At 34.0% G+C, this 26,490-nt stretch overlaps 1 protein-coding gene across 1 annotated transcript in view; it reads right to left on the reverse strand.

The window, feature by feature from the left end:
• Window positions 1-26,490, reverse strand: part of LRP1B (LDL receptor related protein 1B) — a 1,940,511-nt gene that overhangs the window by 588,331 nt on the left and 1,325,690 nt on the right. The window contains exons 30-31 of the mRNA XM_023259298.2: window positions 4,857-4,988; window positions 3,291-3,518 (exon numbers count right to left, since the gene is read on the reverse strand). Of these exons, the coding sequence (XP_023115066.2) occupies window positions 3,291-3,518; window positions 4,857-4,988 (360 nt within the window). The remainder of the gene's footprint in view (window positions 1-3,290; window positions 3,519-4,856; window positions 4,989-26,490) is intronic.

The following is a 26,490-nucleotide window of genomic DNA, read 5'->3' on the forward strand; positions in this document are numbered from 1 at the left end:
AGAGCTTGGGGAGGGACAATCTTGTATCCAGTAAAGTACAATAATCCCAGGTAAGATTATGAACACTCAGGAGAGGTAAATGAGTATAAAAGGACAACACCCAGCCACTTGGGATGAAGTCCCAAATTCTCTTATTGTAGGGTAATGAGGATGATGGGAGCTGTAATCATACAGTCCTAAGTATGAATGTGCCCCCATTGTTTCCTCATTTTATTTCTGAGACAGAGTTTAAGCTTTTAGGATTTTAAGCTTTCTCCTCTGCAGAACGAAAGTAATTCTTAATTACAGGTTTGGAAAGATTATATGAGATAATGGTGCTTGTCCTATTAATGGCAGCTGATATTATTTATCACATCAGAAAAATAAATCTTAAAGCATAAATAATTGAAAAATATTTGGACCAAGCGGTGACTCAAGTGTAAGAATTAATTATCACCAGAGAGTCAGGCCACAGACCACTAGCAAGAACAATTACCATGAATTGTTAGTTACTTTTTCTTAGAACAAAATTACTTTTCGTTTTTGTGAAAGGGACACATATACATATGGTAATAAATATTTGTTAATTTATACTATGAATGAGCCTACAGTCATGTGTTAGTATTTATGCTTATAATGAAGTGTACCTTGCACAAGTCAGTATAACAAATAGCTCTTGTAGGTAGTACATAAATTAAGAATAGCTTAGTACGTCAGGATATGGAGAATGACAAAGCAGGCAAACTATTTCTAGACCCCTTCATGAAGGCTTGACCCAAAGAGCTTCAGTGTTTTTCTGAAAAAAAAAATGGTCTGCTTGGGGCAATAGACAAATGTAGCGTCTGATTTTTGAAGCAAGTTTCACATTAGACTTAGGCTAAGGAAGATAAGGAAAGAAAGCATCTCTCAAGAAAAAGTCCAGTAGAGGAAGGATAGCAAAGTAAGAAAATACAGAGGCTGACATGTAAGAAGTAAGAGAAAGGTCAGACAGACATTCTTAGGGAATCTAAAAGATGAAAGGATAAAATAAAGTACAATTACTGGCAGGATTTGAGATACTTTGATGAGCTCACAAGCTGAACTGTCAAAAGTTCATCTCAAGCTTTCTAATAATGGAAAGATAAATCAGGCCTTAACAAGGTTTCACTCTAGAAGAAAGGAAATCACAACTTCATTCAACTTGTAGGGTAGCCAGAAATGAAGGACTTATCCTTGACAATGCCTATTCCTCAACTTTCATATCCAATTAAGTTCCTTTATATTTTCACTCTTTGATATTTCTATAATTCTCCCACATTTCTTGATCTCTATTGTTTCCTTTCTAGTCCAGGTTTCTATCACTTCTTACTAAAGCCACTATAGCAGCCAGTAAACTAGTCTCCTAGAGTCCATGGCCCACCTACCCCCTACCCGAGACCTCTTCAATTCTCTACTAAATCTAAAAGCTAGACTGTCTTTTCCAAAGGCAAACCTAACTATATAGCTGTGCCCTCCTTAAAACACTTCCTTAGTTCTCACTATTTTCAGTACTAGCATAAAAATCAACAACCTGTAAAGGCTGGTTTCTATTTATTTCTTTACCTCCATTAACCTGTATATAGTGTGTCCTCTTGTTCTCTGCTCAGTCAATAGTGATCCTCTTTCAATTTCTTATCTTATATAAAGTATTCCAATATTTGTCAAAATACTGAATTAACGATTGTTGATCCTAATGAATATATGTATTGTTAGTTAGAAAATTTCATGGCTCAATTTTTGGTTAATAATTATAGAGTTTCTTAAATGAAAATAAGTCTTTGAGATTTTCTCAAAGACAAACTCCAAATTACTACTGGCTATCAATCTATAATTACAGACAGAAAATTGTCCCCATATTTTCCTGAGGTATCATGTCTTTTACTTCATACAGTTCACAAAGCTTTTTGGTAAGGATTTCTCATTCATGATAAAGTGCTTAACAATTTTCTGTTAGACATTGATGAATTTCTTATGAGAAGATCAACTGACAGTCAGTCTCGGGAAGCACCTAATGTCCTTCAACTGATCTTTCAAGGTGTTTAACTGATCTTTCAAGACCATTACCTAGTCTAACAGTGGTTATCCAATCATTCCATCTTACCTCTGTAAAAAAAAAATCCTGTACAAAGAAGAAATCTTTGCATTAGCCTTTTTAGAAAGGTTCCTCTCTTATGGCAAGTTTGAAATAAATATTCGAATAAGCTTATAACCAATTCATTTAAGTTGCCTTAACAGTACTAAACTTAGATGAGTAAAGAGCTAGCATAAATAAAAAAGCACTTTAGTGGTCAAATACTCTCAGATCTACTAGTGGTACTCAAGCCAGCTTTCTAAGTATGATATGTGGAAAACTCTTGAAAACCAGTGAATTTAAAACCTGTACTTCTTATTGCTTTCACTAAGGGATTGATCCTTGTTCAAATAAAGCCTGATTTAAAAATTTTAGTATGCTTCAAAACATGAGAGTTTGCTATATCTATATGGATTACTGATCACCTTTTCTTCTATCTTTTTCCAAATCACTCTGTCATGCTTATGGAGCAGGAAATTGAACAGGCATGTCTTGTTTGGTTTTGCAGTAGTGAAAAAGAGCAGATACTCAATTAAGTAACACTAAAATAACAACAACAACAACAACAACAACAACAACAACAGACCAAGAAATCACACTTTAACAAAATTTTAAAAAAGATTAGGATAATTCAATGTTAAATATTTAGAGTTTAACCACAGCATTTACATGTATGTTTCACTTCACTTCAACTATGTTTTCCATTTTGGGGAAGTTACTTGTTTTTTTAATGGCTAACAACATTTACCAATAACCTATGATTCCACCTGCTAGGTCAGGAGGTGGATATGAATAGTCTTATTTGTGGAGTCTAGTTCTGTAGAAATTTATGCAAAATAAGTTGATAATAAGCATGATTCAGAGAGGGAAACCCAGTCCTTTCCAAAGTCCTATATTTTCTGTGTGCCCTAACTATAATTCCCCCATCAGCAGAAAGGAATCTTCAAATATGTTTGTTTAGAAGTCTGTAAATTTTAAGGAGATCCCTTTTGAATTTTTTTTCCTTTGAAACTAAATTTCTAGTTATTAGAGTACTATGTGCAACATAATTATAGCATTCTACAACTGCTAAGACATAGCATATTATTAAATCTCTGAATAATCAATTCCAACTTTCAATTAACAACATACAATTGGATAATAGAAAAAAGAATAAAAAAGAGACTTGTGATTATTACAAATTGAGTAACATTTTTTAAGTTGTATTTTGCAAAACTCTTACCTCTTGAAATAACAGTTTCTAATCCAGTTCCATTAATAAAAGCCCGCTTAATGGTTTGTGTTTTAATATCTGTCCAGTATAAACGTTCTTCAGATGCATCAAAGTCTATCACAGTAACGTCATCAATGTCAGGGACTGTAAAGGCCGTGATAAAGTTAAAATATGGATTATCAATATCCACTCCTCTGATTTCAGAACGCCTTGCATATAGAAGAAATTTTTTCATTTCTAGAAAAGAAACAGAAATAAGTGTTTTCCTCTTATAAGCTTGCCAAGTTTGAAGCAATCTAGAAATTCTAAAATATTAATTGTTGATGACTTAATAGAATTTTGCCACCAGAAAATCATAATCAAGATTTGATGGGCAGAAATGACTTATCTATTATTTAAATTAAACTACTTAATAGAAACAAATGTAAAACAACTTAGAATCCTTGCCATTATTTTTCTTTTGTTAGAAATGACAGGAAATTCTCAGCAATTTGATCTTAGAATTTTAAACAACTGCTAAAACACATGAACTCTAAAAATGTCAAACAACCATATTTGTTCTTTGTATATTTTAGAATAATGCATTGCATTAAATTATTTTTGAAGAAATCAGAGTATTTTTTCTATACTATCTCTGAGTAAAACAAAATTAAGCATGGATTTAAAAGTCATGTTCACATTTTCCCTATCAAAACACAGGTTCAAATAATGTTAAAGCATGCTTTCTTACAAAGTTTTGTAAATCTGTAGTAACATTGTGAGTGATGTTGCATCATTTTCCTTCCATAGGCATTTTTCTTGAACAGAGTTTATAAAATAGGAAATAAAATAGAAGACGTCACAGATATTCTATTATTCCATTGCTCTCTTTGAGATTATTGTTGTTGACATATGCTATGATTATATAAAATTAATTAAATCGACATGTACCTAAATTCCTAAGTGAAGATTTTGTGAGTATATTCTTTTCTGTCCTTAAAGGTAATTGCTCTGCAAATAAAAATTACTTAAAAGTAAAATAAAACAGAAAAACTCCACAGTCTGATTTCATTCACAAATTTCATTATCATTTTTTTCTAGTTTAAATGTGCTGTTTAAATATTTTTCAGGAATACTTCAAAGTTACCCATTTTACTTCACTTCTCACCCCTTCAAGTCGATAATCCCCTATAAAATGATGTGAAAATAACTTTAGAAGAGCAGGAAGAGATTAAAGCTATTGAGTACCTCTTTGTTACATGGGTTACCTACATCATCACTTTCTGAAAATGCACTTTCACTTACAAATCTCCCTGTTTTGTAGAGATAAATTCTGCTAACACACTAAATCAGAAAGTGGCAAGAAAAAAATGAATAAGGTAATAAAGAGCAAAGTGCAGTATATCACATATTTAAAGAATTTGTCAGTCTTCCCCAAAGTAGATGAATCATCAATAGAGTCTGGAAATAGCACTACCTCAAATGTTTTTAAGGACATTAAAAATATCTTTTGGCCCACTTCGAGGAAAATCTTAATGCTCATACAATTTGAGAGAATTCAATTTAAATTTTAGATGAGAACTCCAAGAAATTTACCATAGCAGGTCTTCTTGTCTGAGGAAAGCTTCATCAAGTGGGGGCACGCACAAGCAGCACTCCTATTATGATTGATCAGACACATGTGAGAGCAGGGGCCTTTGCCGTCATTAGCTGCACAGGGATTGGTAGCTGTAATTACACAGTGAAATATTAACAGTGAAAAAGAAAAAAAAATATATATCTATTAGGGAACCTCTGAGGTTGACAAGGGTTATTCACTTAATGATTCAAAGTGAAGTTCCTATATAGCACCCATTACTGCGGTGATTAATATGACAATAACAGACAATCATATGTAGCAATTACATTAATAAAAACATTTTTCCCCTTCAAAGATAACAACTAAGTTAACTCCCTCAATTTTCTGTAAGTTGAAGTGTATGAATCCTATTGCCTTAGAAACAAAGAGTTTTTTAAGGATTTTGTCTGAGAAAAAACAAAACAAAACAAAACAAAACAGGAATAATGATTCAGTTTAATTTATAATAAACTAAAGTAAACCATAATCCAGGAATTGGGTGCATCAATGGATGTTTTTATTTTCCTAACCTACCATATAGATCCCATTCTTGCCTTAGCACAGCACTCTTACTGTTTCCCTAGGAAACTGTTGTTGTTATATATATATCCTTTCTTCAAGCCATACCCTTTTTATAAAATCAGAGGCCTAAGTAAAGAAATGTTGATCTTCCTTCATTATTAAGACATCGACTTCTTCTTTTTTTTTTTTTTTGGTACTAACAGATTGAAGTTTCTTCCACATACACAGATTAGCTAAACTCTATTGTATAAGTAAGTTATAGTATATTCAAATATAGGATGGAATATTAAATTTTATACTTCAATATCACTGTCTTATTCTTTTTGTGTTTCTTGTCCTGGCATTATGCCTTTTGAATATGATTTTAATCTCAGTTGATCAATAACTCTTCTTTTAAATCTTATTTTTGTAAACCATATCTAGTAGAATAAGGATACTAAATTAAAGACAGAAAAGTGTTACAACTTCTGATCCCAACTTCTGATTCAAACTTCTGATTCAAACTATTTTGTATTCCTAACAAGTGGACCTACTGTCCAGAGTTCTTTTAAAGCACAAAGAATAAAAATCAATGCATTATAATAAAACTGTACAGGATATGAGAAATTAACTGTACTTGATACACAATGTGACTTGTGTCAATATTTAGCAGCCTCCCTAAGGTAATGAAAATAATCCATGTCTTTGAATATGATTAAAAATAAATAAATATGCTGCCTGGGTGGCTCAGTCAGTTAGGCATCTGACTCTTGGTATGGGTTCAGGTCATAATCTCACAGTTTGTGTGTTTAAGCCCTACATTGGCTCTGTGTTGACAATGCAGAGCCTGCTTGAGATTTTCTCTCTGCCTCTCCCCCACTATCTCTTTCTGTCTCTCTCTCAAAATAAATAAATAAACTTTAAAAGCAAGCAAACAAATAAAATAAATGGAAATGAAAGACACAGAAATATTTTCCTAAGAAAATCAATTAAGGAGATATTTTAAGATGGTGGCATAAAGGCATCCTGAACTCACATCCTTCCATGAACACAACAAATCTACAGCCATATATAGAACAACTCCCTATGAAAAGGACCTGAAAGCTAGCCAAACAGCACCTCCACAGCAAAGAATAAAAGGGCCACACTGAGACAGGTAGGAGACAGAGAGACATGGTTTCAGAAGAAATCACACCCCAGGCACTGCAAACCAATTAGGAGGGATCTCATTTATAGAACTTGTCCCTGAAAAGTGAGTAGTTTGTGTCCCACACCAGGCAACCCAACTGTTGGCAACTGCATTGAAGAGATGAGCCCCTAACACAGTTGTCTTACTTCCATAGGTTTACTTCCAGGAAAATCACAGTGCTATAGGGAATGGAAAATCCACTCTTAAATGGCTGACACACAAACCCACTCACCCTGGAACCAGCATTAAAGCAAAAGTTTGAAGCTTTTAGATCATATGAAAGGAAGCTTATTTGTTAATCTTAAACCCTCTGTCAGAGAGGCAGTGATATGATGAGACCCTCTCTAAGGACAGAGATTCTCGCAGGTGCCATTTTGAATTTTCCTTCTGCCTTATTGTTGCTAGAACTAGCAGGTGCCATTGTTGCAATCCCTCTCACCTCTTCACCCCTCACTGCTAGCTCAGTCAGATTACACTGATCCCACACACCATAGCCACAGCCCACCCGCCCAGACCTAGCTGATCAGCCAAACATTCCACCCCCATGTACTGTAGCCATTGACTGTCTCACCACAGCTAGAAGGTATGTACAGCCCTCACAGGAGACAGCACTTGAGAATCTGGTTTTGTGGATAGGGTTTACATTTCTGGGCCTCATGGGTATGAAACATTTGGAGAAACAGACAATGACAGGCTACCAGCCACAGGACACTGCATAAATAGTAGACTGAAACACTCCCTCAGGATTTGTGTGAAAAAGGCCTGTTTTCTTGTTCTGTAGCTTCAGTCTGAACATTTCCAGAGATCAGAGGTGCCCCTGGGAACCTAAATAGAGAAACACCACACTAGTGCCCACTCTTTTCCTACTCACACCTTAGCGATATCTCCCAGAGAAGAGATTATGCATATATCTAAAGCCATAATTTTTACAACTATTGCCCAGATCCCCCAAGTTTGAAAGTCAGTGTGGTTTTTGATTATGAACCCATAAGACTATATTTACATGCCTTGAAAGCTGCTGCCTGAGGATCTGGCTTACAATTAGTCTGAGAGTATGCACTAAGATTCCTCCCTTTAGAACACTGACAGGTCTTGGCACACCCTCAACAACTGGGACCTCTGAAGAATGAATTAGGCTACTTAAATAATCACAAAGGTCTGAGAGACATCCAACAGGGAAAAAAAAGTTTGAACCTTAAGTTTATCTACTATGCAAGTTCACTCCTTTAAGACTAAGGAAGACAGCTATTTTACCACATACAAAACAAACAAACAAACAAACCAAAAACAAAAACAAAAAAAACAAAAAAACAAAACACACAAACAAACAAAAAAAGAAACAGGATCAAGCAAAATGAGGAGACAGAGGAATATGTCCCAAATAAAAGAATAAGACAAAACCCCAGAAGAAGATCTTAATGTAGCAGAGGTAAGTAATCTACCAGATAAGAGTTCAAAGTAATGTTCATAAAGATGTTCACTGAACTCTGGAGAATGGATGAACATAGTTAGAAAGGGATAGAAAAATAACACAGTACCAAAGGCAGTCACAGACATTATAAAACAATAAAATAGCTGAAATAAAAAACACACTAGAGGAGTTCAACATAAAAATAGATTAAGTAGAAGAATGGATAAGCAACCTAGAAGACTAGGCAGTGGAAATGACCCAATCAGTAGAGGAAAAAGGAAAATAATAATAATAATAATAATAATAATAATAATAATAATAATATAATAATAAAAGTGAAGATAGGTTAAGGGACCTGTTCAACAACACCAAACAGAATAACATATTCATTATAGGGGTCCAAGAAGGAGAAGAGAGAGAGAAGAGTAGTAGTTAGTTTATTTAAATTAATAATGACTGATCAAAACAGTAAGGTACTGGCACAAGAACAGACACATAGATCAATAGAACAGAATAGAAAACCCAGAAATGAACCCAAAATTATTTGGTCAACTAATCTTTGACAAAGCAGCAAAGAATATCCAATGGGGAAAAAGACAGTCTCTTCAACAAATATTGGAAAATATGGACAACAACATGTAAAAGAATGAAACTGGACCACTTTCTTACAACATACACAGAAATAAATTCAAAATAGATGAAAGACCTAAATGTGAGACAGGAAACCACCAAAATTCTAGATGAGAACACAGGCAGTAACCTGTTTGACATTGGCCATCGCAACTTCTTGCTACATATGTCTCCTGAGGCAAGGGAGACAAAAGCAAAAATAAACTATTGGGACTTCATCAAGATAAAAAGCTTCTGTGCAGTGAAAAAAACAACCAACAAAACAAAAAGGCAACCTTTGGAAAGGAAGAAGATATTTGCAAATGATATATCTGACAAAAGGGTAGCATGCAAAATATATAAAGAATTTATAAAAGCCAACATCCAAAAAGAAACAATCCACTTAAAAATGGGCAGTAAACATGAACAGATATTTTTCCAGTGAAGATATACAGATGGCTAAGAGACACATGACAAGATATTCAAAACTACAGTGAAATATCACCTCACACCCGTTCAGAATGGCTAGAATCAACAACACAAGAAACAACAGGTATTGGAAAGGATGTGAAGATAGGGAAACTCTCTTGAACTATTGGTGGGAATGCAAACTGGTGCAGCTATTGTGGAAAACAGTATGGAGGCTCCTCAAAAAGTTAAAAATAAAACTACTCTACCACCCAGCAATTGCACACTAGATATTTACTCAAAGGATAGAAAACTACTGATTGGAAGGGATACGTGCACCTCAAAATTTATAGCAGCATTGTCAAAAACAGCCAAATTATGGAAAGAACCGAAATGTCCATTGACTGATAAATGAATAAAGAAAATAAAGTATATATACATACACAATGGGATATTACTGAGGCATAAAAAGAATGAAATCTTGTCATTTTACAATGACATGGTTGGAGCTAGAGAGTATGATGCTAAGTGAAATTCAGTCAGAAAAAGATAAATACCATATGATTTCACTCATGTCAAGTTTAAGAAACAAAACAGATGAACATGGGGGTGGGGGAAAAAGGAAGTAAACCAGAAAACAGACTCTCAACTATAGAGAACAAACTGAGGGTTACTGGAGGGGAGATGGGTGATGGGATGAACTGAATGTGTGATGGGTAATGAGGAGGGCACTTGTCGTGGTGAGTGCTGGATACTGCATGTAAGTGATGAATAGTTAGATTCTACACCTGAAACTAATATTGTACTGTATGTTAACTAACTGGAATATAAATAAAAACTTGACAAAAAAAAGGAAATGATAGTTGAAAACTTTCCTAATATATGGGAAAAATAGGCATCAGGTATCCTGTTCCAGGAAGCACAAAGAGTTCCACATAAAATAAACACAAAGGGATCCAAACCAAGATACATTATAATTAAAATATCCAAAGTTAAAGATGAAGAGAGAATCTCAAAAGCATCAAGAGAAGAACAAATTCTTACATATACTGGAATCTTAAGATTATCCGCATATTTGTTAGCAGAAAGTTTATAGGCCACAAGGGAGTGGGATGACATGTTCAGAGTACTGAAAGGAAAAACAAACAAACAACATTCCAACCAAAAATACTTTACCTGGCAAGGTTCTTATTTGGAATTGAAAGAGAAATAGAGTTTTTTAGACAAGCAAAAAGTAAAAAAAAAAAAAAAAAAAAAAAAAAAAAGTTCATCACCAACAAACTGGTCTTACAAAAAATGTTGAAGAGATTTCTCTAAGCTAAAAAGAAGAGGGAATAACTAGTAACAACAAAACATATGGGAGTAAAAGTCTCATTGGTAAATATAAATATATAGTAAAGGTAAAGGCTTCACCACATATAAAGCTAATATGAAGTTTAAAAGACAAAAGTAGTAAAATTAACTATAGCTACAACAGTTAAGGTAAACACAAAATGAAAATATGTAAAATATGATATAAAAAATAGAACACATGGTAGAGAAAGGAAATAAAAATGTTATTTTAGAATGTGTCAAACTTAAGATGCTATCAACTTAAAATATACTGTATATATGTGTGTACATCTATTTATCTATCAATCCATCCATCTATCCATCTACCCATGGTATTGTATGTGGACCTCACGGTAATCACAAATCAACAACAGTCTATAGTAGACACACAAAATAAATGTGAAAGGAATTTAAATTTAATACTAAATAAAATCACCAAACCACAAGTGAAGAGAGCAAATGAAGAAAAAAGGAACAGAGACAAATTATAAAAATGGCCAGAAAACAATCAACAAAGTGAGAGTATGAGAGTATGGCAATAAGTACAACAAAGAGTATGGCAATAAGTACATACATATCAATGATTCTTTAAATGTAAATGGAGTAATTCTCCAATCAAAAGACACAAAGTGGATGAATGGAAACAAACAAACACAAACAAAAAACAAAACATGGGTCTTGCTTGCAAGAGTCTCACTTCAGATCTAAGGACACACAGAGACTAAAAGTGAAGGGGGTGGTGCCTGAGTGGCTCAGTCGGTTAAGTGTCCAACTCTTGATTGTGGCTCAGGTCATGATCTCAACATGGTGGCATCCAGCCCCGTGTCAGAAGCCTGCTTGGGATTCTCTCTCTCTCCCTCCCTCCCTCTCTCTCTCTGTCCCTCCCTTGCACATGCTCATGCTCACATGTACTCTCTTCTGTCTCTCAACAATAAATAAACATTAAAAAATTAAAAAAAAATAAAAGTGAAGGGATAAAAAAGATGCAAATGGAAAGTTAAAAAAAAGCTTGTATAGGTTATACTTATATCAGACAAAATAAACTTTAAAATAAATTATACAAAAGACAAGGGCATAACATGGTCAGTCCAACACGAACATATAATATTTGTAAATGTTCACCCAACAAAGGAGTACTTAAATACATAAAGCAAATATTAATAGTCAAAAGAGAGAAACTTACAGCAATACAGTAATAGTAGAGAACTTTAATATGCCACTTATATCAATATATAGATGTCCAGACATAAAATCGATAAGGAGACATTACCCTTAAATGACACATTAGACCAGCTAGACTCAGATATATACAGAACATTCCATTTAAAAGCAGCAGACACATATATCAATGGAACAGACTACAAGGCCAAGAAATAAACCTATACATATATGTTTAATTCATATATGACAAAGAAGTCAAAGATACACAATAGGAAAAGGACAGTGTTTGCAATGAATGGTATTGGGAAAAGAGGACAGCCACAAACCAAATAATGAAACTGGACCACTATCTTAACCATACACAAAAATTAACTCAAAATTGACTAAAGACTTGAATGTAAGGTCTGAAGCCCTTCAGAAGCCATAAAATTCAGAAGCCAATTTTATGAAGCCATAAAATTTCTGGAATAAAACATAGATGGTAAGCTCCTTGACATTAGTTTTAATAATGTTTCTTTGGATCTGACTCTGAAGGCATGGAAACAAAAGCAAAAATAAACAAATGGGACTACATTAAGTCTAAAAACTTCTACATAGCAAAGGAAATCATCAACAAAGCAAAAGGCAAGGTGCTAAATGGAAGAACATATGTGCACATCATATATACGGAGTTAATATCCAAAGTACATAAAGAACTCATATAATTCAACACCTAGAGGAGAAACAATCTCATTAAAAATGGACAGAGGAGGGGCGCCTGGGTGGCGCAGTCGGTTAAGCGTCCGACTTCAGCCAGGTCACAATCTCGCGGTCCGTGAGTTCGAGCCCCGCGTCAGGCTCTGGGCTGATGGCTCGGAGCCTGGAGCCTGTTTCCGATTCTGTGTCTCCCTCTCTCTCTGCCCCTCCCCCGTTCATGCTCTGTCTCTCTCTGTCCCAAAAAATAAATTAAAAAACGTTGAAAAAAAAATTAAAAAAAAAATGGACAGAGGATCTAAATAGACATTTTTCCAAAGATGACATAGAGGTGGCTGACAGGCACATGAAAAGATTTTCAGTATCATTAATTATCAGGGAAATGCAAATCAAAGCCAGAATGAGGATGTCATCTCAGATCTGTTAAAATGGCTTTGTCAAAGAGACAAGAAATAACATCTGTTGGAGAGGATGTGAAGAAAAGAGAATATTCGGACATTTTGGTGGCAATGTAAATTGGTGAAACCACTATAAAAACTCAAATGGAGATTCCTCAAAAGATTAAAAACACAATTAACATGATTCAGCAATTCCACTTCTGAGTATTTACCCAAAGAATACAAAAACACTAATTTGAGGAGATACATGTACCCTGTATCACTGCAGCATTATTTATAGTAACCAAGAAATAGAAACAATCTAAGTGTCAATCAATGGATATACTGATAAAAAAGATATGATTACAGATATATATAGATGATATAGATAGATACAGATATATAGATATTAGATATAGATATAGATACATATGAGGGAATACTACTCAGCTATAGAAAAGGAAATCTCCATTTGTGACAACATGGATGGACCTTTAGGGTATTATGCTAAGTGAAATAAGTCAGGTAAAGAAAGACAAATGCCATATCATTTCACTTATATATGTAAAAATAAAACAAATTAACCAATGAAAACAAAAACAAACTCATAGAGAACATGCTGATTATCAGAAGGGATGGAGGTTGAGGAGGTTGGCAAAATGGGTGACAGGTCTCAATTGTAATGTGATAAATGATCACAAGACTTATAGTGGTGATTGCTTTGTAGTGTATACAAATACAGAATTATAATATACAGCTCAAACTCCTACAATATATACTCATTTTACTCATTTATTACTCATTATTACTCAATATTACTCAATATTACTCATTATACTCATTTATTTAATAAAAAATAAAAACTATTAGAAAAGCATGGAAGCATGCATCTAAATATTCCTTAGGAGTCCAAGTCCCTCTATCACACGGAGTAAGTGCTGCATATTTTGTTTTCTTCCTTTTAAAATTCATGTATTACGGTTAGATTATGATTATAAAGAATTGTAGATTAGAGAAGCAAGAGAGCAGATGTGAGCAGAACAGGAACCAGAATGAAGACACCTTGTTTGAGAATCATTAAATACCTAGCGTCAGGGTAACTTAACTGAAGTAGTAAGAGAAAAATCCAAGTTTTCAACACTTAAGACAAAGAACAGAAGATGAGGAAAAAGAAGAAAAACAGAAAAAAAAAATAAAGAGGAGTAAAGGGAGAAAGAGGAAGGAGGAGAAAATTTTTGTTTAAAAACATTGACATAGGCAATGTTATTCCTCTCAAAGAAATTAAAAGCATAATCCAAGACAGCTCAATGATAGGTACTTGGATTTCACTTTGAACACCACTATTTTTGGCCCAGAATCATATTAGCTCTTCTCAACATCCATAATTGTGATAAAATATTTTTAAAACAAAACCAAAATACTTTCTGTATGCACAATAATGCAAAAAATTACATTGGTTTTGTAGCCCATATGTATTAATGATAACACTGTAATATAATATTTACAATCTTTTCTGCTTTCACAGTGTGCAAAATCCAAATGACTTTTTATTTTCAATTTTTAATATTTTCTCACTTTGAAATAACAGTGTTAAACATGTTTAGTTCCTAAGCATGCAATCGAACAGATACCAAATTACCATATTAAGGAATTTGATTCACAATACTCACATTTTAATATAAAGCAGGTATTAGCAAATGGTGACCCCAGAGTCAAATATAATCTACTGCTTGTTTTTGTAAGTAAATTTTTATTATAACATACCCATGCTCATTAGCTTACACATTGTCTATGGCTGCTTTCACACTACAACAGCAGAGTTGGGCAGTTTCAGCAGAGATCATATGGACCACAAAGCCCTAAAATATTAATTATCTGGCTCTTTACAAAAAAGGTTTGCCAATACTTGGTATAAAGCAATTAACTATTTTATAAGAAATGCTATTGCAGAATCCAATTATCAATACAGAGGTTGTAAACGGCTACAGAACCAAGGCTACCTCATTTATTTCTATGCAGGAGATGGGAAAAGCTGACCAGTGAATGGAATGCTGTAAGCAATCTTAACAGATGAAATGCAAATACAACTGTGCAGAAAGAGAGTACTGAAAGTTCATATTACCTAAACTCAAATTGGACCAAAGAATCTTAGAGATACATGAAACACCCATCTGTATATTTATGCATTGAATAAATATTTATGAAACACCTAGTTATTCTGCCTACTTTTAAAAAGCTTGAATATAATAGTAGACAAGACATAGTTCCTGTAAGGGATTTAAGAGTCTGTACTCTAACCATGTACACCATTCCCTGCAATTCCATGGTGTGTGGCTCGTTTTAGGTTCTCTCCATTTCTGTCTTAGGTTGCTACACTAACTTTCTAAGTAATCTCTTGATTTCTGGTTTCTCCCCAATGCATATATTAGTTTTCTGAAACACAGACTTAATCATATAGCTGTCTTGCTAAAAAATCTTAGATGGCTTCCCACTGTCTTACTCACAAAGTCTCAATCTTACCTCCTACCATTTCTCCCATGATACTTTTGGCACTGGCTAGAGTTTACCTTCTGTTTTCTAACTTCCAGGTGTTTTTTTTGTTTTGTTTTATTCTGATCCATTCTGTTTATTTTTGTTCAAGATGTCATCAGCCTTCCAAACTCACAAAACTTTTAATTTCAAAGCATTTTTTTCCACTTCTTTTTCATTAACATATTAAGTATTATTTGAGTTCCCTAATATGTGAGTCCTTCTTTCCATTTTTACCTTTCCTATTCCAACACAAAGTTTTATTTTGTCACCTTTGCACGACCCCTATGGCAGCCTCGTATCTGGTACTCTGCAGCACTGCTCAGAATATTCCAACCTCTTCTTTTTCTTCTGCACACATATTATGCACATGCTCAAATCAATTCTTCATTGTTGTCTGAATATCTATATCTTGCCCTTTGCCACTTCCACATGGTGTCCTTCTCCCATGGAATTTCATTACCAATATTTTAACCTGCCCTCATCAATCAGCCTAAGTCCTTTTTCTTTCACAGAATAGTTTCTAATGAAGGTAGCTAGTGCTGATGTCTTCCATTAATGAACATTAGTTTTAATTATTGCCTATACAAGGCATTAAGCAATTTATTATTTACTGTCCTACTTTCTCATTATCTGTGACCTATATCGATACATTTTATGTCTGTATGTGCTGGTAAATACTGGTAAATCAAAGATTAGGATTTTCTTTTCCTTTTTCTTTTTTTTTCTGTAAAATGCCAGATAGTAAATATTTTCACTTTTGTAGGACTTATGCCCTTCATAGTAACTATCCTACTTTGCTATTGTAGCACAAAGGCAAGCATAAACAATATGTGAGTCAAAAGGTTTACTTGTGCTCAAATAAAATTTTATTTACAAAAGAGGCAGGAAGGTGAATTTAGTCTGAGGGCCTTAATTTGTCAATCTCTGAGTGTGAGTATCAGTGTCATGATGGCAGGAACTATGACACATGTATAATATATTGTTTGTACATATGACTTATATACATAACATTTTTTCTTGTAAAATTTCTCTGGTATCTATTACTGTATTATACTTAAGGACATTTGGATTCATATGCATGCTCATGCTCAGTGTAGGTGGGATATGTGCTAAAGAGTCAGGAATCTAAATATTTGGAAAGTGAGTTAATCTTCTAAAGCACATCATAGCTGTAGGTAAAGAGACTAAATAATGCATAATTACAATATTTTATAGGAGAACCAAATGTTAATTATGCAATCACATAAGACTGATGTGTGCTCTGTGAAGAAAACAATATCATTAAAAATAATTTCATATTTCATGCAAACCATGTTTAATTGTAGCCCATTTCTCACCAGCAAAAAAAACCCCTTTAAACCCAAGCAATTATTTTATCCATTAAATTCAAATAAAATGTATGCAAATGTTGGTGCAATATAAAATATGTATGATATTTATTTATTTAATAAAACTCTGCTCAAGGCAGAATGCCAGAATACAATTTGTTAGGTAAGAGAAATATTTTTCTCCCTCTTATGTAGCCATTTTTATAGTAACTAATATTCATTCTGCTAATAAACTTTATTGGTACAAAATAATTACTAATATAATAAGATAATTTATCTGTATTATAATTTTCCTTTTAGAAACTAATTTAATATTTTTAAAGAGAGGAATTTTCAAAAGGATGTTACAATTAAACACTAATCCCAAATTCTATTTTCCTTTTGACAAATACCTTGAAATTATAATTTTAACATTTGAAGTTGAAGAACTGGAATTAATTGCGTATTCAAAACACACATATAACAAAATATGTGCAAGGGAAAGATGTTCTTATTGCTTTAATATCACCAGATCCCAGAAATACTAGGTATGTAGGGGCTACTTTCATCAACCTTATCATATTTTATGGATTAATTTTAAACCGTACTCTATTTTTATGAAATAAAATGTCTAAAAGAATCTTATCTGATCTTTTATAAATATCTGTATTTCAATGGGAAAAATTCTAAAAGCCACAAATACTATTTCCATTTATTTGTGCATAGTGCTTTGTAAAAGGGTGAAAACAAACATGTCATATAATGTTATATTTAGTGGTAATATATATCTTAAAATACCAAAGAACTTTCAGTTATTCTAAAGAAATGACTTCAGGTGTCTTTCTGATATTTTAATTTGCTTCCTACTCATTGTGCCTGCTGTATGATTTGAAAGAACAGGCATCAAGTTTCTAGCTTTATGATGATTTTATAATTATAAAAAGCTTTCTTATTTAAAACAGTGGTTTTCAACCAGTGGTGGGGAATATATGGAGACATTTGTGGTTGATTAGAGATAGTATTGGCACACTAGTAGCCAGAAATGCTAATAAATGTCCTGCAATGCAAAAGGAAAGCCCCTCCCCTCCTCCGAACTAAGAATTATCTGGTTAAAAATGTGAACAATGTAGAGGCTGAAAAGTCCTGATCTTGGAGTAGAACCATGGATTCAGCGATTAGTGGATTTGAATGGAGGGCTCTAAATCACTTGGGTTTGCATGACTTAGGCAAGTACATCAAATAGTGTACCAAGGCAGAAAGAATTCTGATGATTCCTTTTTTTACTAATCTTTTCTATTGCTGCAAGGTAGATTGCATATTTCAAAAATAGCAATTTATAAAGCGGCTAAACTTACTACCTGCATATAAATTCTTTTGCAGTTTAGTTGTTTGATATTTCCATTATATTTTGCCAAAGAAATAATGATAAAAATGGTAATTTAGATTTTCAGATAAACCAACCAATCCCATTAATTTATAATATGCTTCTAAGATAACACAGAAGGATTCATTAAGAAACTAAATTGGGTGCTAGTCTATCTAACTCTTCCTGGAAGCAGAGGTCTATGTATTATAGGAAGAAGGTATAAGAGGAGAACGTGAGTTCCATTTTGTCTTTTTATATCAATAGTTAGAATGAGGTAGCAACATGTCTTTGGCATGTTTCAACTCTCACTTTTCTTCTTCACTGTTCATTTCTTCTCTCTCTTCTACCAGGCTCTCAGTACTGAATGAAGTTCTAAGCTCCTCATTATGGAAGCCTCACAGGTTTACTCAAATCTCAAAAATTCCTCCTTGCTCTGATATCACGTCTTTCATTTCACCTCAGTCAGAAACCTCATCTCTTCAAAGCTGCTATCAACTACAAGTAAAAGTGAAAGCATTTTGATTTAACTATTTCACACCAGCTTACCATTCTTAGAATATTAGCATTTTATTTATTTTTTATGTATTATTTTATTTATTTACCTATTTATTTATCTATCTATCTATCTATCTATTTATTTATTTATTTATTTTTAATTTTTTTAACATTTATTTATTTTTGAGACAGAGAGAAACAGAGCATGAACGGGGGAGGGTCAGAGAGAGAGGGAGACACAGAATCTGAAACAGGCTCCAGGCTCTGAGCGGTCAGCACAGAGCCCGACTCGGGGCTCAAACTCACAGACCACAAGATCATGACCTGAGCCGAAGTTGGACGCTTAACCAACTGAGCCACCCAGGCGCCCCTATTTATATTTTAGAGAGAGAGAAAGAGAGAAAGTGCAAGTGGGGGAGAGGGAGAGAAGGAGAGAGAGAGAGAAAGAGAGAATCTTAAGCAGGCTCTGGCTGAGTGGGACTCGATCCCATGATCCTGGAAACATGGAGCTAGCCAAAATCAAGAGTCAGATTCCCAACCAATTGAGCCACCCAGGCACCTGAAACATTAACATTTTAAAATAGGGCTCATGCAAAATAAAATAAATCCCTTACTGATAGCACATAAAATTTTGAAATAAAGAGATACTATAAAACAGCAGGAGATAATATATTTTTAACACTGTCAATAATATGTAGGATGGAGTGTATCCATACACACATATACATGTGTATATATACATCTATATACATATACATCTATAGAAATACATGGAGAAAGAGAAATTTGACTTTTACGACAGGTAGTTAGATCTTGATATGGTAAACTGTGGAATTAGATGATTTAAATAATTTGCAAATATTTGAGATTCATCTCCATGTTGTAACATGGTTTCAAGAGTATTTTTTTTCTCAAACCTTTTTATTAACAAGATAAATGTTGGTTATGATTAAATATATTTAGACGCCCAAATGGAATCCCTCCTTCTTTCAGTTTCATAAGTGAAATTTTGTCCCCTGAAGGAGCAATGATATTACTAGTATTCTTAGAATATAGAATCTTTTCTTAAGTAAGATAAGCTAATTTTCTTACAATGTGGTCAATAAAAGTTTTATTTTCTCTAGATACATTTTCTTGAAGTGATAGTAGGTACTTAGATCATTTCAATGTTAAAACTACTCTTTGAGAAATAGCCCACAGTTCTTATATTGCCACATAACATAATAGGCAAGTGAGATAAAAATTGATAGAAAGAGTAAGGTTCCAAAATGGAATAATTTATTTTTATCACGATATAAAGCATTTTATAAGCATTATTTCCTTTTCTCTTATTAGGCAGTTTTGTTTATAAAAATAAATTGCCCCCATTTTATAGAAGAGTAAACTTAATTTTTAATACGGTAAAAAAAAAACACTTTAAAATCAAAGAACTATTAAGAGGGATATAGGTTTCAGATTTTAGAGTTTGAGCCTCCAACTATTATACATACTACTTCTCTAAATGAACCAATTGACTTAGATTCATTCATTCTCTTAACTACTCATAGATATTTTACAAAGCAGGCATGTGGGATGGATACTGCCTTGGAGTATAATTTTTATAAATACATTTAATGTAATTGTTGTAACTGAATAAACTCCTCATGTCTCATTCATGTCTCTGGGTTTTGATTTTTCTAAGGGATATTGTCATTAATGTATTATATAAGATAGTTTGCACATTTGACAGTCACTATGGGTTCCAAGAACAAAATTGAAAAGGATGATTGAGCCAGAAGCCTGTCTTTGAAAGTAAAATAAAGTGGTTTCTACTGAACAGTACTATTTATATCAACAAATATATATATAGTCCCCATTGAACTGAGATCTTTTCAGAAAGAGAAAAGTTTCTTCAGACTGGGAAAACATCTCGTAATCGGTAGAAGTCTAATATACAAAGTACTTGCAACACTCTATATTTAAAGTGACAATCATGAATGAATTCTTTCAAGAACAGATTCCAAATATAGCAACTAAAGAAATACAGAAGAAAGCCACCACCACAACCAAGACCACCACCACCATCAGAGTAGTGGAATCGTTCTTGATTCATCAAAAAACTGAACTACTCTGAGTATTAAACACAACTGAAGTTGTGATTAAGAAAAGACCTTTGAGCTGAGAGAGGACACAGAAGGATGGCCAACATGCTGGATGGGAGAAGGTTTATATACAAAAGAAGAAAGGTATACTTTCTCCATGTTTATAAACAACTCCTCTTCTAATGGGAGGGGAGAGATGGTGATGTGTAAAACAAAGTAACTAAGGGAACTGTGTGTCTATCTATCTATCTATCATCTATCTATCTTATTATCTATTATTTATCATTTACTTAACATTTATATAGTGCTAAGTATTTGTCAGATATCTTGTAAGTGCTTTAAAAAGAAACTAATGCAGAGGCATCTGGGTGGCCCAGTTGGTTAAGTGTCCAACTCTTGACTTCAGCTCAGGTCATAATCTCACATTTATGAGTTTGAGCCCTGTATCCTACTCTGTGTTGATGGTGCAGAGCCTGCTTGGGATTCTGTCTCCCTCTCTCTCTGCCCCTCCCCCGTTTGCTCTTTGTCTCTCTCTCCAAAAAAAAAAAAAAAAAAAAAAAAAAAAGAAACTAACACACTTAATCTTTTCAATGATTGCATTTTACAAATAAAAAGATAGGATAGATAATGGTCATACAGTCAGGATAGGAAAAAATTAGAATGTGAACCCAAACAGTCTGGCTCTAGAGTTGGCTCTGGAGTTTTCCTCTTAATTACAAGCATCTTCTAAGCTAATTGTTATGACGCTTGTTTTTTTTTTTTTTCTTTGCATTTACATTGTGTTACTTAATAACATAGCCCTTTGTTTAATAAATTATATTTATTTTTAGTAAAAAGGCTTGAATATTTATAATAATGCCTAACCTCAGACATAGTTGTGATCACTAGGATACAGGCAAACAGCTCCACTGAAATTGTTCTAAATTATGGCCGACTGTCCTCCAAATTACTAAATCCAAAGAATACACTTATGTCTTTATCTTTCTTGACTTCTCCATGAGAAGTGGCCATTGTCACTCTGTCAGCTTGAAACTTGTCTTAGTGGGTTTTTTTTTTTGTTTTTTCGTTTTTGTTTTTTTGTTTCTTTTGACTGTTATCTCTTTGTTTCTGGTCACCTCCTCAGCATTCTGCCTTGCCTTCTTCTTTAGTGTTCGCTTTCTTCAAGGCTCTGTCCTTGCCCTCTTCTCATTTTCTGTAATATTCTTGGGAAATCTCATTTATCTTTTTGTCTTCAACCTAAAATTAAATGAATACCGAAGCTCTAGTTCTTGCTTAAACTCTCCTTGCCTTATAGCTCTGAATATTCCATCATGTCCCAGAGGTACCTCAAATTGAGTGTATCAAAAGCTTATTTTTTTTTAGTTTATCCTTTAAACCAGGTGTCAGTAGACTTTGGCCTGCAGGCTAATACTGTGGGGCAAAAAAAAAAAAAAAAAAAAAAAAAAGAATAATATTCTATAACATGAGAAGTATATGAAATTCAAATTTTGGTGTCTATAAATAAAGTTTTATTGAAACATAGCTACAACAGTTCATTTTCCATGTGATTACTTTCACACACAGCTAAGTTGAATAGCTGCAACAGAGACCATATGGCCTGTAAAGCCTAAAACGCTTACTATCAGGTCTTTCACAGAAGTTTGTGGACTCCTCCCTTAACTCAATCCCATGGACTCTAGGTCATATCTTGATCATAAAGCCAATTACAGAAACTAGAGAAAACAACCATCTCAAATTCTTCCTTTTCTTCCCAATCTCCCCACTCCACAACTTCTATCACCATTTTTATTGATTTTGTCTCTAAGCATATCTCAACCATACCATTCTCTCTGTTCTTATGACCATCATCTCAGATTTTCCATCACCTAAGCTCTGGATCTACTGAAGTAGCCCACTCACCAGTGCTACCTGCAGTGCCGTCTCTCTGCAATCTATCCCCCGCACAGATGAAATCGTGTTTCTAGCACCCAAATCTGCTCTTCTCACTCCGTTGACCCAACAAATAAAAATGATTTTCTCCTTCACTTAAGACTCTAAAGTGGTTCTTTAGGCAGCATCACCATCCCCTGGGAATTTGTTAAAAATGCAAAATCTGAAGCCACACTCTAGGCCTACTGAATCTAAAGCTCTTGAGCACAGCCCAGTAATCTGTGTTTTAGTGACCTCTGTAGGTAATTTGGATGTGCATTCAAGTCTGAAATCATTCAAACTAGCTATCCTAGAGGATAAAAATTAAAATTCCTTGAATGCGCCATTTAAATACCAACATGGTCTGATCCCTGCCCAATCTTGTTTTCCACTTATTTCCTCCTTACCTCTAGCTGCTTCGACTTACAAATGAGGAAATGAGATCCCAGAAGTGAATTATTTTGCCTCAGCTAGACAAGCCTAGTTAGTGAGAGACAGAGCAATGGATTGAACTAGACTAACCCAAGGTCTTTTTAGGAACACACCCTACTGCCCTTTAAAATCTATTTGCTATACTCTTACATTCAAACTCAATCCATGATAACAGTTATTTTATTGATCCTAGTTTTAAATTTAGTTTGTTCCCCTTCTAGACTATAAACTCCAAGAAGGTAAGAATTAGTCTGTCCCACTTAAAAGGCAATAAAACGACTCTCTACTGCCATCTGGTGACATAAAATAACAATTCCAAGGAGAATCTCAAACCGGAACTTCCTGTAGAGCAGAGTGGTTAAGGCAAGAGCTCTGAGGTCACTTTCCTTGAAGTCAGATAACTGGGCAAACACCTTCTGGCTATAGACCGTGAGGAAATAACTTAGTATTTATCTTCCTTAGGTTCCTTTTCTATAAAACTATGTTGCTAACACCTTCCTCATACAATTGGAATGAAAATTAGCAAGTGTCAGGTGCTAACATTATAATTAATAACATTATAAAGGACTTTGCTATATAGTGGACACAAAGAAATAAGTGGCATTCTTCTACTCAAATATTGTATAATGTAGTGGGTAAATAAAACAGAGTTAGGAAAATATTATATAACCATACAAGCTCTAAGTGCTAAAGGAGTTCTTGTGGTGTTAAGCATGAACATGAAGGAGGTGAAATCTGAATTGTGTAAAGATTCATAATGGTTATATGGCTTTGAAGTGAGAAGCCTCTCAGAAGGAGAATGTTTCTTGCAAATCTTTGTGCAGATTGAAAGTAATGCCTGTAAAGGACTAATAAAAAGGCAATATAAGTGCATACCTTCCTTATTATTACAAAGTCAGGATGATGATATAATTTTAATTTAATGCTTAATCATACAAGCCCGGATCTCATTATCCAAACAAAACTAACATATTTCTCAAAAATAGTTTATCATAAATTTTGTTGCTGTTGGTTTTTAATGCACTCAAAATTTATTCAATTAATAGCTGTGCTTTACTGATAAAAATGTATTTAAATTAGATGGCTTCATAAATGTTTATTATTCATTTTTACCTTAAAGGGAAATCTACGATAGTGTTCTTGTGTAACAAATATTATAAAAGTAACAAATATATTTATTTATATGAGCTCTCTATTAAGAAAACTATCATCTCCCATGTATTTATTCAGTAGGTTGGACGTTAAGTATCAACTACATGCTATCAATTGCCAATACACAACATATATAGAAAATGGAGAATTTAGGGGCGCTTGGATGGCTCAGTGGGTTGAGCATCCGACTTCAGCTTAGGTCGTGATCTCACAGTTCACGCGTTCCAGACCTGCATAGGGCTGTGTGCTGACAGCTCAGAGTCTGGAGCCTGCTTCGGGTTCTGTGTCTCCCTCTCTCTCTCTCTGCCCCTCCCCCCGCTTGTGTTCTCTCTCTTTCTTTCTTTCTTTCAAAAATAAATAAAACTTTAAAAAAATAGAAAATTTAGGTTAAGTGTCTAGTTGTCAGCCCAATCAATGAGTGGAAAAGGGCATATAGGGATGAAATGTGACTATCCTAGCCAGTGCGAAACTACAGTACATGTTATGTAACGTTCTTATTCGAAATTTCCCAATATTTTATTTTCATATTTCTGTCCTCGGTTCCTACAGTATCTATCAGGATAAAACTACTCCTCTGTGTCCTTACTTTCAACTTTCTTGCTTTGCTTTTTTGGCATAGGAGATGTCATATGCGCTCTCATGTTCATTGCAGCACTTTTTTTATAGTAGCAAACACATGGGAACAATCTAGGTGCCTCTCAATGGATGAATGGATAAAGAAAATTTATATATTTCAAAATATTTAGTCATGAAAAAGGAAGGAAATCTTGTCATCTGCAGCAACATGTATGGACCTTGAGGGCATTATGCTAAGAGAAGTAAGTCAAACAGAGAAATACGATGCCATATGATCTCACTTACATGTGAAATCTTAAAACAAAACAACAATAGCAACAAAACACTGAACGTATAAATACAGAGAACAAATTGCTGGTTTCCAAAAGGAAAAGGTGGGGTTTGGGTGAAATGGATGAAGAGAGCCAAAAGGTACAAACTTCTAGTTGTAAAATAAATAAGCCATGGCAATGTAATGTACAGTGTGGGTGATTACAGTTAATAATACTCTATTAAGGGGCGCCTGGGTGGCTCAGTCGGTTAAGCGGCAGACGCTTAATTTCGGCTCAGGTCATGATCTCACAGTTCACAAGTTCGAGCCTCACATCGAGTTCTGCACTGACAGTGTGGAGTCTGCTTCTGATTCTCTCTCTCCCCTCTTTCTCTGTCACTAACCTACTCACACACTCTTTCAAAATAAATAAAAATCCTTTATAAAAAAATAATGCTAAGTATTATTTGAAAGTATTTGAAAGTTGCCGAGAGTAGATTTAAAAAATAAATAAAGAAAAACTATAAAACAAAGACTATGGGTTAATTTTCATTAGGGTTTAGTGATACGTTTTGGAAGGGCTTATGTTCATCTATCAGTTTCTGGCAACTAAAAGACCATATGACTTGCTAATAACAGCAACAAACCCCAAAGTTATTAAGTAAAGATACATATTTATGTATAGAAACATGCATTAAAATGATCAATGACAGTGGGGTGTCTGGGTGGCTCAGTCAAGTAAGCCTCTGACTTTGGCTCAGGTCATGATCTCACAGTCTGTGAGTTCAAGCCCGCATAGGCATCTCTGCTATCAGCATACAGAGTTGGCTTGGATCCTCTGTCCCCTCTCTCAGTGCCCTTCTCCCAGTTGTGCGTGTGCTCTCTCTCTCTCAAACATAAACATTTTTTAAAAATTAGATTTAATATACCCACTATTGCTCCTTTATATTGCATACGTTTGAGCTTTGATTGTTTCTTCTTCATCCCAAATAACAACAACATTAGAAACCAAAGGTTCTAAAATACATTTTCCTTTTGAAAAGTTTTACTTTTGTGTTCAAAAACCAACTTGGAAATTTATGCACAAGATGAATGTATGAAAACTGATATTAAAACATTCATTAACTTCCTACTTGGAGGATTAGATAATTTCAAAGACTATTTGTAACCTTTATTTCTTTAATTTTTGAAAGATATATTTCAATTTTATAGCACTGAATGCCATGTATTTTTAAAATTTATTATTTTCCGTGATCTTTACATTATTATTCACCAGAAAACAGGGTGCTATTATTATTTTACTTGTATTAACACTGAACCTTTGCCACCATTTTTACTGCAACTCTATCCTTGGTAATAGTCAATATATTCGTACATTTTTTTTTTATTTTTTCCCATAGCAGTGGAAGTGTTACTTCACTGAAGCAGATAAACAGGATGGATAATGATTGTTATATGCTCAGTGATCCTTATAATGGGGAAAAGTAGAATGCTCTCTGATCATTCTCAAAATTGGAAACTGACTGAATTTCAATTAGGAAATAGCAAGGTCTCGTTATAGGTGACATTCTCTAAAAGTATATAAAGACTAGAATATCTGCCCTGAATTCTGTATGTTAAATCAGATCCATAAAGTAAAAACTTCTTTATTTTCTGTAAATTGGAGAAGTCTTATATAAATCATGTTTCAAGTTAAGTGAAGACGTCAATTGGTGCCTGGGTGGCTGTCAGTTGTGCATGTGACTCTTGATTTCAGCTCAGATCATGATCTCAGGGGTGGGATTCAGTTCTGCCTCAGGCTCCACACTGAGTGTGGAGACTGCTTAAGATTC

Source organism: Felis catus, chromosome C1, assembly GCF_018350175.1.
Source record: "Felis catus isolate Fca126 chromosome C1, F.catus_Fca126_mat1.0, whole genome shotgun sequence".
NCBI lineage: Eukaryota > Metazoa > Chordata > Mammalia > Carnivora > Felidae > Felis > Felis catus.